The 13,562-nt window shown below is 41.6% G+C and overlaps 1 protein-coding gene across 9 annotated transcripts in view; it reads left to right on the top strand.

The window, feature by feature from the left end:
* The first annotated feature begins 1,982 nt into the window (after positions 1-1,982).
* Positions 1,983-13,562, top strand: part of LOC126999677 (regulating synaptic membrane exocytosis protein 1-like) — a 119,829-nt gene continuing 108,249 nt past the window's right edge. For 5 of the 9 annotated variants that reach the window (XM_050862414.1, XM_050862440.1, XM_050862432.1 and 2 more), the window contains exon 1: positions 1,985-3,300. In XM_050862414.1, coding sequence (XP_050718371.1) covers positions 3,173-3,300 — 128 coding nt within the window. In that variant the 5' untranslated portion in view covers positions 1,985-3,172. Of the gene's footprint in view, positions 3,301-13,562 lie in introns of all 9 variants that reach the window. The other 4 variants (XM_050862450.1, XM_050862405.1, XM_050862460.1 and 1 more) reach the window with 4 other exon arrangements.

Genomic DNA, 13,562 nt, shown 5'->3' with positions numbered 1-13,562 from the left:
AATGGTGGTGTCACAATATTGTACACGGCAGACAGGCAGTATTTAGGGTGGACCTTATATAAAAAATGTTGTGTGATTTGAAGGAGTAAATGCCTTGGTATACATTATTGCTGTGCTTCATTGTCCTTACTAGCCATACACCAGACTTTTTATTTTAATACTTTTTTTTACAGTAAAGGAAGTACCTCAAGGGCAAAAAATAACGGAAAAAAGCCTGCTAATCACTGCCCCTGGAAAAGAGTGTAGCTATAGATGAGTGGTCAAAAGGGAGGTCAGTTTCAGGAGGAAAGGTTGTGAGGCTCACAAGTCATTTTTTTTTCCTTCTGTATTGGATGCCCTTCTGTATTTGATGCCCTTCAGCTGCTTCCATTGCTGAAAAAAAAGAAAAAAAAGATAGTCCTTTTACTATCTATATTTATCTATTTCTTCATTTGTCTGCGTATATTTATGTCCTTTATCCATTTATTATTCTTTATTTTTTCATGTCTTATTTATCCATATCTATTGTTACTTGTGTTTGTCCTCCATCTATATATTGTTTATTTATTTATATTTATTTATTTTTCACCTCTATCAAAATTTATCTTTATTTATCCGTGTCTTCGTTCTGTATAATTATATTTATCCATCTACTTATCGGCATATGTTTATTCATGTCCTCCGTTTATATTTATTTATTTATATCAGTGATTCCCAAACTGGGGAGTGTGCCCCCCTGGGGGGGGGCATGAGCTGGATACAGGGTGTGTGTGATTCCTTCTGCCAAAAATTCCAGTTTTGCACACACACACACACACACACACACACACACACACACACACACACACACACACACACACATGGAGGAGTAACACTGTTGGAATCATCTTCACATGAGTTTCAATATATATATATATATATATATATATATATATATATATATATATATATATATATATATATATATATATATATATATATATATATATATATATATATATATATATATATATATATATATATATATATATATATATATATATATATATATATATATATATATATATATATAAGAACATAACGTAGGAGTCTGCAAGAGGCCGGTAGGCCTGTACAGGGCAGCGCCTTTGAACCTAAGCTCCCATGTATCTAACCCCACCTAATATCACTGTCCGTGAATTTATCTAATCTATTTTTGAAGGTGACAATTGTATTGGCACTCACCACATGACTGCTTACCCTATTCCACTCATCCACCACTCTGTTAGTAAACCAATTTTTGCGTATGTCCCTGTTGAATCTGAATTTATCCAGTTTGAACCCATTACTACGTGTCCTACCCGGTTCTCTTACCAACAAAACATATATATATATATATATATATATATATATATATATATATATATATATATATATATATATATATATATATATATATATATATATATATAAACAATGGATGGGGGGCGTGAGGATTTTTTAGAAATCAATTGGGGGCATGATGTAAAAAAGTTTGGGAACCACTGATTTATATTTTGTTTATTTATTTATTGACTTGTCCAGGACGCCGGTTATTTTTTATTTTATTTATTTATTTATTTTTGTGTGTGAGCGATCATTTATTTCCTATCATAAGGCCCCAGAAGGGACGGCCGTATTGGAACCATCAAGCAACCACGTGTGATAAGATTGTCTCGCTGAGCAGTTTTCCGCGCGAGGTCTGTTATAGGCAGGCTACATACACGCTATATCCACCACGTGCCGCCGATTATCAGGCTGAATTATAGATGATGATGCACGTTTTGAACTAGCCATGACTGAAGGGATGCTAAGGATCGAGGAGGAAGACCTAACATAAAGAGACTGAAGGGAGCTGGAGGGAGGGGAAGGCCAGACCTAGCGAGCCTCTAGACTGAAGGAAGATTAAGAAAGGCCCAATAGAAAGGACATCTAGACTGAAGTGTGCTGAAGGAGAATGGGAAGGTCTAACATTAAAAACTCTAGACTGAAGAAAGAAGGTTTAACATAGTCTCGATCTAGACTGAAGGAAGTTTAAGAAGGAAGACCGAACGGAAAGGTCCTTTAGACTGAAAGGAGCTGAAGGAAGATGAAGGCTGAACAAGGAGAGCTTCTAGACTGAATGGAGGTGGAGGAGGAGGAAAGTCTAACATAACGAGCCTCTAGACTGAAGCACGTTTCGTCCGAGTCCCCGGACCGCCCTGGCCGCTGCGGGGTGGCTGCTGACTGACTCTGATTTTCATTCACAGCCACGCTACGAGCTTCCACTCAAAAATCAATACACCACACACCAATGACGTCATCCGCAGGCGCGGCTCCCATTGGCTGATCGGGCGAGTGATAGCATCCCATTATTTATGAGAAGGAGAGCGCACTACTTGACGCCGGCGCAGCCCTCCGTGCGGGGCGTGAGTGTCGCGTCCGTGTATCCCTCCGCGGCCCGGCAGCCCCCAGCAGTGACCAGCCAGTAATGCGGCGGCCCTACGGAACACCTGCCCCTGCCCGTCATGCCTGCTGCTGGAGCCTCAGGCCGCCCTGCACCTCGCGACAAGCTCCTGCCGCAGGACCACTAGTGTAGCATCGTCCTCACGCACGCAGCCTTCGTCCAGGACTCGAGCTGGAGGTGTAGTTAGTGAAGGTGGCCGAGTGTGTGTGTGTCTATTGATCTGGAGCGGCGGTGGTTGTAGTGTGTGTCTGTCTTCGGCCGCTCCCTCCAGCCCTTCGAGTCTGGCCCGGTGCAGGTGGTGGTGGTGATCTGGTGGTGGTGGTGAGTGAAGCGGACGGCCGCGGGCGGTGGTGTTGGGCGGCCCCGGGCGGTGGTGGGCGGCCCCGGGCGACGGCGGTGGGCGGGCCAGGCAGGGGGCGCGGCATGGGGCGTGCCCAGGTGGCGGCCAGCGGGCCAGCGGCCTGCCCCGCGGGACGGCACCCTCCCGCCGAAGGCAGGTAGGCACTGCCTCCTGCTGCCCCCGTGCCGGCGACCTGCCCTGCTCCCGCACCTGCTCGTCCTCGCCCTCGCCACTGCTGCCTCCCCTTTGAGCGTGCCCGCCGCCACCACGTGCCCTACCTGAGGTGTCGGGGCAGCAGGCGGCGCCGCTCCCCCCGCCCGGGCATGGCCGCCCCCCGCGGGGCGTGGCTCCCCTGCGCACAACCCCAGGGACACTAGAGCAAGCCCACCATGGCGGCCGACGGAGGGCCAGACATAATGCCGGATCTCTCGCACCTCACCGAGGAGGAGCGGAGCATCATCGAGGGGGTGATGCGACGCCAGAAGATTGAGGAGGAGCAGGAGAGCGAGCTGGTCAGGTGAGTCCCGTGTATGTATGTGTGTGTGTCTGGCCGCCAGCGTGGTGGTGTGTGGAGGGGGGCGGGGTGCACACAGGCGCCCCGTGCCCATACATCCCACGTGGGCGTGCCGTGAAGGGTTGGCCTTCCCCTAGAGTTGACCAGACACCTGCCAGCCGTTAGTACTCGCCTGGCCTCACCACGCTGGCCCCTGACCCGTGTGCCTGTGTGTCTGTATGTCCGTGTGTCTTCTTTAGGGCCCTCTTGCATCGTGCATCTGATTATTTTTTTTTTCTCTGCCGCGCAACACATTATACTAAAAAAGGAACGCCGTTGTTGTATTTATTGCTATTATTATTGTTGTTGTTGTTGTTATTATTATTATTATTATTATTATTATTATTATTATTATTATTATTATTATTATTATTGTTATCGTCATCATCATCATCATTATTGATACTATTACTAGGCCTCTACTATTACTACTACTACTACTACTACTACTACTACTACTTCTATTACTACTACAGTTTACAGTGCTGTGTGTGTCTGTGTGTGTATAATGAGAAGACAGTATGGGAGTATATGCATATATTTATTTATGTATTTATTTATTTACATATTTACTCATTTCATTTGGCCGGCCTAACACTGCCACAGCCACATAATTACCGTGACAACACTCAGCACCACCACCCTTCCACAGCCTCTTCCCCATCTATCCTTCCACCTCTGAGCCGCCCACTCGCTGCTCCCTCTGCCTCCCTCCCCCTGCCCTCCCCCCTGCCACGAGCGCCTTTTCTGGTCAAACACCCGCACCCTGCCGCCGCGGAGACCACCTGTAGCACGCCTCCCCAGCCCTCTGTGACCTGAATTAACCTGTCAGCCCCTATGATAGGCATGAGAAGCTGTCGGTCGTGATTTATGCTACAGCCTGTTATGCTACAGCCTATTCAAACAAGGTGTTCTTGCGGCGTTTGTCAGGCCTCCTCTCATTGGTTGGATTCCTGTCTGGCTCTCAGGAGGTTGTCTGTCAATCACACACATGCTCTCGTGCTACATGTTTATATTATTTGCCTCAGCTTACCTCTTAAACAAAATAGATAGTCATGGGTAGCCTCATTAGACTCAGCAGGGATTGTATCTCACATATGTTTGTAGAGAAATCCGTAAAACTAGGTGTATGAGCACAGGTTATGGGTTGTGCCCTGGCTGTCATTGAGTGTAAAGTAAACGTGGCTTGCCCTATCCGTTGAGTTTACCGCGTTACTACTTCGGTAACTCTCCGCCCGTAACAAACTGTATGTCTTGTAAGCATTAAAAAGCTACAGCAATATGGTGAAGATCTTGCTAAGTAACCTTCTGCTGATCAGTCTGCTGGTGCTAAATGTGACTAAGAGATTTACTGAGACTTTTTTTAACTAAATGTCAACCAGAACAGTCCATCTGGTATAAGAGGTGATCTAAGTCAAACAATATAGAAACATATAACACGAGAGCATGTGTGACTGACAGACGACCTCCATTAGAGCCAGAGAGGAATGCAGCCAATAGGAGAGGCTTGACGAGCACTGCCAAGGCGTCAGAGGAACACTTCGCTTGAATGCACTATAATCAAACAACCTTCATGGACGAGAGTGACGCGGATCAAGTCATATATGGAACAAAGATTAGTTTGAAGCCACACTTTATTTCATTTTATGGGAGCAGCAAATTACAGGCGTTTTATTTAGAGTTTTTGTTCATCCTTCTCCCCGGTCTCTTGTACTACTACTACTACTACTACTACTACTACTACTACTACTACTACTACTACTACTACTACTACTACTACTACTACTCCCCTTCTCTTCCTCTTCTTCCTCTTTCTCCTCCTCCTCCTCCTCCTCCTCCTCCTTTTGTTCTTGTTCTTGTTCTTGTTCTTGTTTTTCTTTTCATGTTCTTTTCTTGTTCTTCTTGTTCTTGTTCTTGTTCTTGTTCTTGTTCTTCTTGTTCTTCTTCTTGTTCTCCTACTTCTTCTTCTTCCTCCTCCTCCTCTTCCTGCTACTACTACTACTATTACTGCTACTACTACTATTACTACTGCTACACGATGACGCACTGTTAGCCAAAGGATATTATAAACTTTGATGAATGGCTAAGCGTTATTCTGCAATGCTAGGCAAACAAATGAAGGATCCGAGGCAAAAGCACACGTGGCAGTCATGTCGTTGTGTTGACGCCTACCAGTAGCCTCCAACCCTCTACCATCAAGACATAACATTCAGCAAGTATCCGGGACCTGCTTCCTTACATCCATCCTTTTAAAAGCCTCCTCGACTTCCAGTATTCCTCCCTTTCCCCCTTTTATGTTCCTATTAGAGCCCTGTAGCCTCTTCTAAGTGACCTGTTGGCTGATGGTACATTACCCCAGAACCCAGAACCGTGTCACCGCCTTCAAAACTTGCGTCATCTCTTCGTAACTGTCCCTATAAGTGTGTCAGTTCCTTCTCTATACTCCTTATTGCTCCTTTGTCCCTTATATCATCCCCATCAGAACTTGCTACCTTTTCTTATAGTCTTTTCACTGCCCTGCTGCTCTTCTATCTCCCTTCAAACTCTTAAGAGCCGGGCATGCATTGTCAGTTCCTTCTCTATACTCCTTGTTGCTCTTTTGTGCTTTATATCATCCCTGTCGGAGCTTGTTATCTTTTCTTATAGTCTTCTTACTGCCCTGCTGCTCCTTCATATCCCTTCAAACTATAAAAGCCGCGTCTGAATCCTCTCAAAGTCTGCAAGTGCCTCCCATACAATGTCAAACTCTGCCACCCCTTTCCGCATCCCCTTAAAACCTGTCAGTCACTTCCACACCACCTCTAACTCGGTCAGACCATTCCCCATCCCTTCAAACCCTAGGTAGCCACATATACACCTCCATGAACACCCTGCCAGTGCCTTCCATACCCTCTCTAATTCTGCCAATTCCTTCCACACCCCCTTCCAACCCTCTTCGTCCCTTTTACATTCTCTCTAGTAACACATTTTGACATTTTCCTGCCTCGGAGTCCCTTTGTCGTCCAATGTAAGGGAAGTCAACACCTTTATCCAGTTTTAGTACGATGGTATAACGGCAACATAGAAATCTTGAGCACCCTTCACACCTTCCTACAGGAGATTCATTAGCGTGAAAACAGGGATTGAGAATAGGAGATGCGAAGTAGCAGAATGGCAGCGTCGTTTGTCACACTAGCTGAAGCGGACTATAGGCTTTGTAGGTGTAAGAGCAGACCGAGAGAATCGTGTTGAGAGGTGACATTAGAACCTTTGCCTGGGAAGGATGGAATACACGAACATCAGATACACAGAGAGATACAGAGATAGAGGTGGAGAACATTAGGAAAGGTTTTGTCTTGTAGTGGACGAGTTAGTAATGCAGATGATGATGATGATGATGATGATGATGATGATGATGATGATGAGGAGGAGGAGGAGGTGTAGGAGGGTAGTGTCTTCGTAATGTCATCATGTGGTTGGTCACTTCTCATGGATTTCGTTTTTTATTTCAGTTATCTTTCTCTACTCTTATTTTTTTCCTTTGCATAACACTGTCTCTCATCTGTTTGTCTGTATAAAGCCTGTCACTGCATACCGTTCTCTCTCTCTCTCTCTCTCTCTCTCTCTCTCTCTCTCGCTCATCCCTGTCACTCCACCTCTTCTCCACAAAGCCTGTCACTCTTCTCCCTGTCCCTTCACGTCCCTTTACTCACCTCTTCTGTCCTCTCCTGTCCCTCACATCCCCGCCAACCAGACCTCCTTTCCCCAACCTCCTACCACTCTTACTTTCATCATTCTTTCTCTTGTTACCTGCTGGCGACACGGAAACAAACACAAATAGACGCTCACTTGATTTGTAACTTTCCGTGTATAACCTACTTTTTTGTTGCTCCGTATAGGTTCCAGTAGTTTACTTGAGGAGAGTGTGTTCTTTTATAGCTGTCGTTTAGTCCAATGTGTATCCATGTAGGGAGATGCTAGATACACGATTGATAACTATGGGTAGGTGAGAGTAACGAGGATGCTGTGTGTGTGTGTGTGTGTGTGTGTGTGTGTGTGTGTGTGTGTGTGTGTGTGTGTGTGTGTGTGTGTGTGTGTCTAAATTAGCACCAGAAACTCGCATTATTATTATTATTATTATTATTATTATTATTATTATTATTATTATTATTATTATTATTATTATTATTATTATTATTATTATTACTACTACTATTACTACTGCTACTACTATTACTACTACTATTACTATTTCTCTTCTTCTTCTTCTCCTTCTTCTTCTTCTTTTTCTTCTTGTTCTTGTTCTTGTTCTTCTTCTTCATCTTCTTCATCTTCTTCTCCTCCTCCTCCTCCTCCTCCTCCTCCTCCTCCTCCTCCTCCTTTTTCTTATCATTCATTCTTCATTCATCTTTTATGACAGACCCATTCACTCCACCCTTCCCCTTCAGTCCCGCTCCCCTCAGCAGACTCCACACACCAACGGAAGCCTTAAAACTATCGCCAAAATAAATGCACTGTTTACCCCTGGAAGCCCAACTGTCTTAGCATTAGAGAAATCAATCGAGGAACACCGGACAGTACCTCGTGTGTGCGTGTGTGTGTGTGTGTGTGTGTGTGTGTGTGTGTGTGTGTATAATGGTTTTCAAGATTCTTCGTTAGGGTTTATTTTCACTGGCTTGCATAGTATCGTAAAGTCAAGCTAATAATATCCCTTTTTCAGTACGTTAATTTACCACTACTTGATTTTTATTCCGTTTTTGTTTCCATTCTAATCTGTTTCATTTTTATTTTGTTACTATTCAATATTTCAACATGTCTGGCTAAGCGTCTAGTTTATTTGTTTGTGTAGTATTTACGTCTCGAAGTCAGTCTTATACTTTCTTTTCAGTGGGTTAATTTATTACTAGAGGCTATTTTTCTTCTATTATATCTTTTCTCTTCTGTTCTGTTTGCTGTTCTATTTGTATTTCATAGCGCAACGTGTCCAGTTTAGTGTCTTGTTCATTGCCTGGTATAGGTTTTAGTTCTTCAAGTCAACTTAATACCTCCTTTTCAATATTATTACTATATACTTCTTTTTCTGCTCTACATCTATTCTTTTCATTCTTCAATATTGCAACATGTCTATTTATATGGCTAGTTCAGTGGCTTGTATAGTTTTTGGGTCTTAATGTCAACCTAATATCCCTGTCTATTTGTGTGGCTAGTTCAGTGGCTTGTACAGTTTTTAGGTCTCAATGTCAACCTAATATTACCTTTTCAATATAGGCCTAAACTTCGTACTAGAGATCTCCTTTTCTATTTTATTCATTCTTTTCTTCCTTTAACATCTCGACGTGTCTAGTTGAGCGTTTATTGCATTGTTTCCTATATTTTTTCATCTTAATTTGCACCTTTTCAATATCAACTTATTACCAGACTTCTTTTTCTATCTCACTGACTATTTCAATATCGCGACGTGTCTAGTTAATGTTTAGTTTCATTGGTTCCTTTAGTTTACTTGGTCCAAACACTCCCAGACTCACCTCATAGTCAACTTGGTACCGTCTGTTTACTATCAGTCTATTACCACTGACCTTAAACTTCCAATATCCCGTAACAAAGCTTAAAGAGGATGGATATGTACGAACATTGCATTATATAAACAGTTTCGTCACAGTTACCAGACAGCTCACACCCGCATTTATTTATCAACACCTTGTGGCTAGCGAAGATAAAAGTGGATGGCCGTGAACACAAACATCTGAGTATCGTTATTTAGCTCAACTGTTTTGTCAGACACCATCCAGTATGTGCGTTGATATCTCTTTCCTACTTAACCAACTGCTCTTCTTTCGCCGTATTTCTTTTTCTTCTTCTCTTTTATTCTTTTCGTTTAACATCCATATATTCCCTCATCGGGTTGACCGTGCTATGACGATCGGCTACTCTCTCCTCCCTGGTGTTCATCCCTCTCGTCTTACTCCACACATCGTCTCCAGCTCTTCTTCGGTCCTCCAGCTGGTCTCCTCCCTTCTATCTCTACCTCCGCAGCTTCTCTGATTACACGGCCCCCCCCTTTCCTCTTGACGTGCCCATACCATCTCAGTCTCCACCTCCTCAGCACACTCAACACGTCCTCCACACCACATTTCGTCACCTCCTCGTTTGGTACTCTATCTTCCCATCTCACATGCCCCGTACATTTCAGCATTCTGCATTTCTCATGTCTTCCACTAATCATTAAACCTCCCGAGAAACCAAAGAAAAGAATGTGGTAGAAATCAAAACAAGCGTGAATTCTTGAACATTTCGGAACTTTTATTACTGGCACAAGTGTAGATTTCAAGGGCACAGGTGTAGTGGGACAGGTGCGAAGTGGGGTGACCTTAACGTGACGAACACCTGTGCCTCGTTGAGTGTGTTGGGCCAGGTGCATATGCTCATCGGTTACTTTTCCTTCCTTTTCTTTCTTGTTCTTTCTTTCTTTCTTTCTTTCTTTCTTTCTTTCTTTCTTTCTTTGTTTTTTTCTTTTCTTTGCGATGAAGAAAACGGAGTAGAAAAAAATAACACATATCTGTTTCTTTTTATTTATTTATTAATTTATCTACGTATTTATTTATTTATTTGTTTATTAATTTATTTATTCTTACGTTATTGGTTTTTTTTCTACGAAGGAGGGTGAGCAATGAAAAACCACACACACACACACACACACACACACACACACACACACACACACACCAAAACAGAGTCGCCAGTTTCACATTTACAAAAACAACACCTACGAATCTAATGAACGAATAGGCGACGAAATAATAAAGAAAAAGTAATAATAATAATAATAGTAATAATAACGAGAAAAAGATTAATGATAAACATAGAGGTATTGTATAGACTATCGTAGGTCTCTCTTAAGTAGGCAGCCATCTCGACCCTTTCATAATATTAATATAACCTGTAAATATGAACGCTGTATTAGGCTAGTACACTTATAAACCTCTTCTTTTTATTGTGTGGGTTATTGATCCTGCTTTCCTGGGTTTAATGAGAGTGCTGTGTCTCCTTGTGTGTGTGTGTGTGTGTGTGTGTGTGTGTGTGTGTGTGTGCGAGAGCGGCCTGAATGTTAAGAGCGAGATAAGAGAGTTGCGTAACGCCTATCAGTCCAAGCGATCATGCAGCGAGGGGAGGCTGACGACAAACTGATCGATACTCTCTCTCTCTCCTCTATTCAATATCGTCCCAACCTTCAGTGAGATATTGTTGCTACGAATAATAATAATAATAATAATAATAATAATAATAATAATAATAATAATAATAATAATAATTTTCCTGGTTTGCAATAATACGATTCTTATTAATTATGATTCACGTGAAAATTAATTTGTATTAAGTTGGCCAGTGAAATAAGAGAATGGGATTAGTCTGCATTTTGATCGGACGCGTTTCCTTCCCTTTTCAATACACGCCAGACCAGAATTTCGTCTTTTCCAGTGGGATAAAATCATTCTCACAAGGGTCGTTTATTTGAGGGATTCGTTCGTTGGCAGGTGAATATTATAATTGGTAACAGCTGATTGGGGTTCTGCATTGACGAAAGACGTTCCTGCTTTTCAACATGTATCAGAATCGTATCTTTTTCCAGTGTTATTCGCATGAAGATTTCTTACAAAGGGATTCGATCGTATCCGGGATTGATTTAGAGACCCATCGTCCTTGTCCCTTGCGTTCTCCTCCATCTTTTCCTTCTCCTCGTCCTCCTCCTCTTCGTCCCCCTCCTCGTCGTCCTCCTCCACCTCCTCCTCTTCCTCCTCCTCTTTTTGCTGTCCTTCATCTTCCACCTTTGATTAGATAGTTAGTGTAGCTTGTCGCAAACAGCCTCGTAAGGACCATCAGATCTGCTGTTGTTTGTTTTTTCTTTGTGTTCCTCCTCCTCCTCCTCCTCCTCCTTCATCATCATCATCACCACGTCCTCCATTTCTCAACCTGATGTTATTGTACCCCATCACATGTGCTCTACCTTCACCTCTCCACCTGACTTCTACAATTTCTGGTTTGTCACTATTACTTTTGTTGTCTGTCTAATAGTTATCAATTCTGCTTATGATATTACCTGCCAAGACACGACTCATACGATTTCTAGATTGCCTCTATTTCCTCGGTTGTCCAGCTGTTGGTTAGTTATCCATTCTGCGCATGATATGACCTGGTTGAATCCATCTCTTCTTGTGGAGTGTCATTAAAATTTCTCCGACCTTTTTTGTGTTTTCTCTCTTAAATATAAAACCGAGCCAAGTCCATTTCTTCTTGTCGTTTGCCCTTACTTAGATCATCTCCAGCCTTTGTATGTTTTCTTTCTTGACCAAATATTAAAACTAGCCAAGTTCATTTCTTCTTGTCGTTTGCCCTTAGACTATCTCCAGCCTTTCTATGTTTTTTCTCTTAAATATAAAACCTTGCCAAGTCCATTTCTTCTTGTCCTTTGCCCTTAGACTATCTCCAACCTTTTTTATGTTTTCTCTCTCAAATATAAAACCTAGCCAAGTTCATTTCTTCATGTCGTTTGCCCTTAGACTATCTCCAACCTTTTTTATGTTTTCCCTCTTAAATATAAAACCTAGCCAAGTTCATTTCTTCTTGTCATTTGCCCTAAGACTATCTCCAGCCTTTGACCAAGTATAAATCCTAGCTAAATCCTTCTCTTCGTATTGTCATTAGAATATCTCCAGTCTTATGTTTTCTCTCTCGACCAAATATCCAATCGTGTACGAACATATAGAATGAAGAGCCGAAGGTAAATGATATAGGTAGGAGGAATAGGTGAGGGTGAATGATAGGTAGTAGGAGAGGAAGTAGGGGAAGGTAAATGATAGAAGGAAGAGGTGAAGGTAGAAGGAAAAGGTGAAAGTAAATGATGTAGGTAGAAGAAGGAAGAGGTGAAGGTAAATTATATAGTTAGACTGTTAGAAGAATGAATAGTTAGAGTTAGACTGTTAGAAGAAAAGGAATAGTTAGTGTTAGACTGTTAGAAGAAGAAATAGTTAGAGTTAGACTGGTAGAAGAAAAGGAATAGTTAGAGTTAGACTGTTAGAAGAAGGAATAGTTAGAGTTAGACTGTTAGAAGAAGGAATAGTGTTAGACTGTTAGAAGAAGAAATAGTTAGAGTTAGACTGTTAGAAGAAAAGGAATAGTTAGAGTTAGACTGTTAGAAGAAGGAATAGTTAGTGTTAGACTGTTAGAAGAAAAGGAATAGTTAGAGTTAGACTGTTAGAAGAAGGAATAGTTAGTGTTAGACTGTTAGAAGAAAAGGAATAGTTAGAGTTAGACTGTTAGAAGAAGGAATAGTTAGAGTTAGACTGTTAGAAGAAACGGAATAGTTAGAGTTAGACTGTTAGAAGAAAAGGAATAGTTAGAGTTAGACTGTTAGAAGAAACGGAATAGTTAGAGTTAGACTGTTAGAAGAAGAAATAGTTAGAGTTAGACTGTTAGAAGAAGAAATAGTTAGAGTTAGACTGTTAGAAGAAGAAATAGAGTTAGACTGTTAGAAGAAAAGGAATAGTTAGAGTTAGACTGTTAGAAGAAGAAATAGTTAGAGTTAGACTGTTAGAAGAAGAAATAGTTAGAGTTAGACTGTTAGAAGAAGAAATAGAGTTAGACTGTTAGAAGAAGAAATAGAGTTAGACTGTTAGAAGAAGGAATAGTTAGAGTTAGACTGTTAGAAGAAAAGGAATAGTTAGAGTTAGACTGTTAGAAGAAGGAATAGTTAGTGTTAGACTGTTAGAAGAAACGGAATAGTTAGAGTTAGACTGTTAGAAGAAAAGGAATAGTTAGAGTTAGACTGTTAGAAGAAAAGGAATAGTTAGAGTTAGACTGTTAGAAGAAGGAATAGTTAGTGTTAGACTGTTAGAAGAAGGTATAGTTAGAGTTAGACTGTTAGAAGAAAAGGAATAGTTAGTGTTAGACTGTTAGAAGAAACGGAATAGTTAGAGTTAGACTGTTAGAAGAAAAGGAATAGTTAGAGTTAGACTGTTAGAAGAAAAGGAATAGTTAGAGTTAGACTGTTAGAAGAAGGAATAGTTAGTGTTAGACTGTTAGAAGAAACGGAATAGTTAGAGTTAGACTGTTAGAAGAAGGAATAGTTAGTGTTAGACTGTTAGAAGAAACGGAATAGTTAGAGTTAGACTGTTAGAAGAAGAAATAGTTAGAGTTAGACTGTTAGAAGAAGAAATAGAGTTAGACTGTTAGAAGAAAAGGAATAGTTAGAG

This window comes from Eriocheir sinensis, chromosome 2 (genome assembly GCF_024679095.1).
Source record: "Eriocheir sinensis breed Jianghai 21 chromosome 2, ASM2467909v1, whole genome shotgun sequence".
NCBI lineage: Eukaryota > Metazoa > Arthropoda > Malacostraca > Decapoda > Varunidae > Eriocheir > Eriocheir sinensis.
This window is presented reverse-complemented; position numbering and strand designations above follow the sequence as displayed.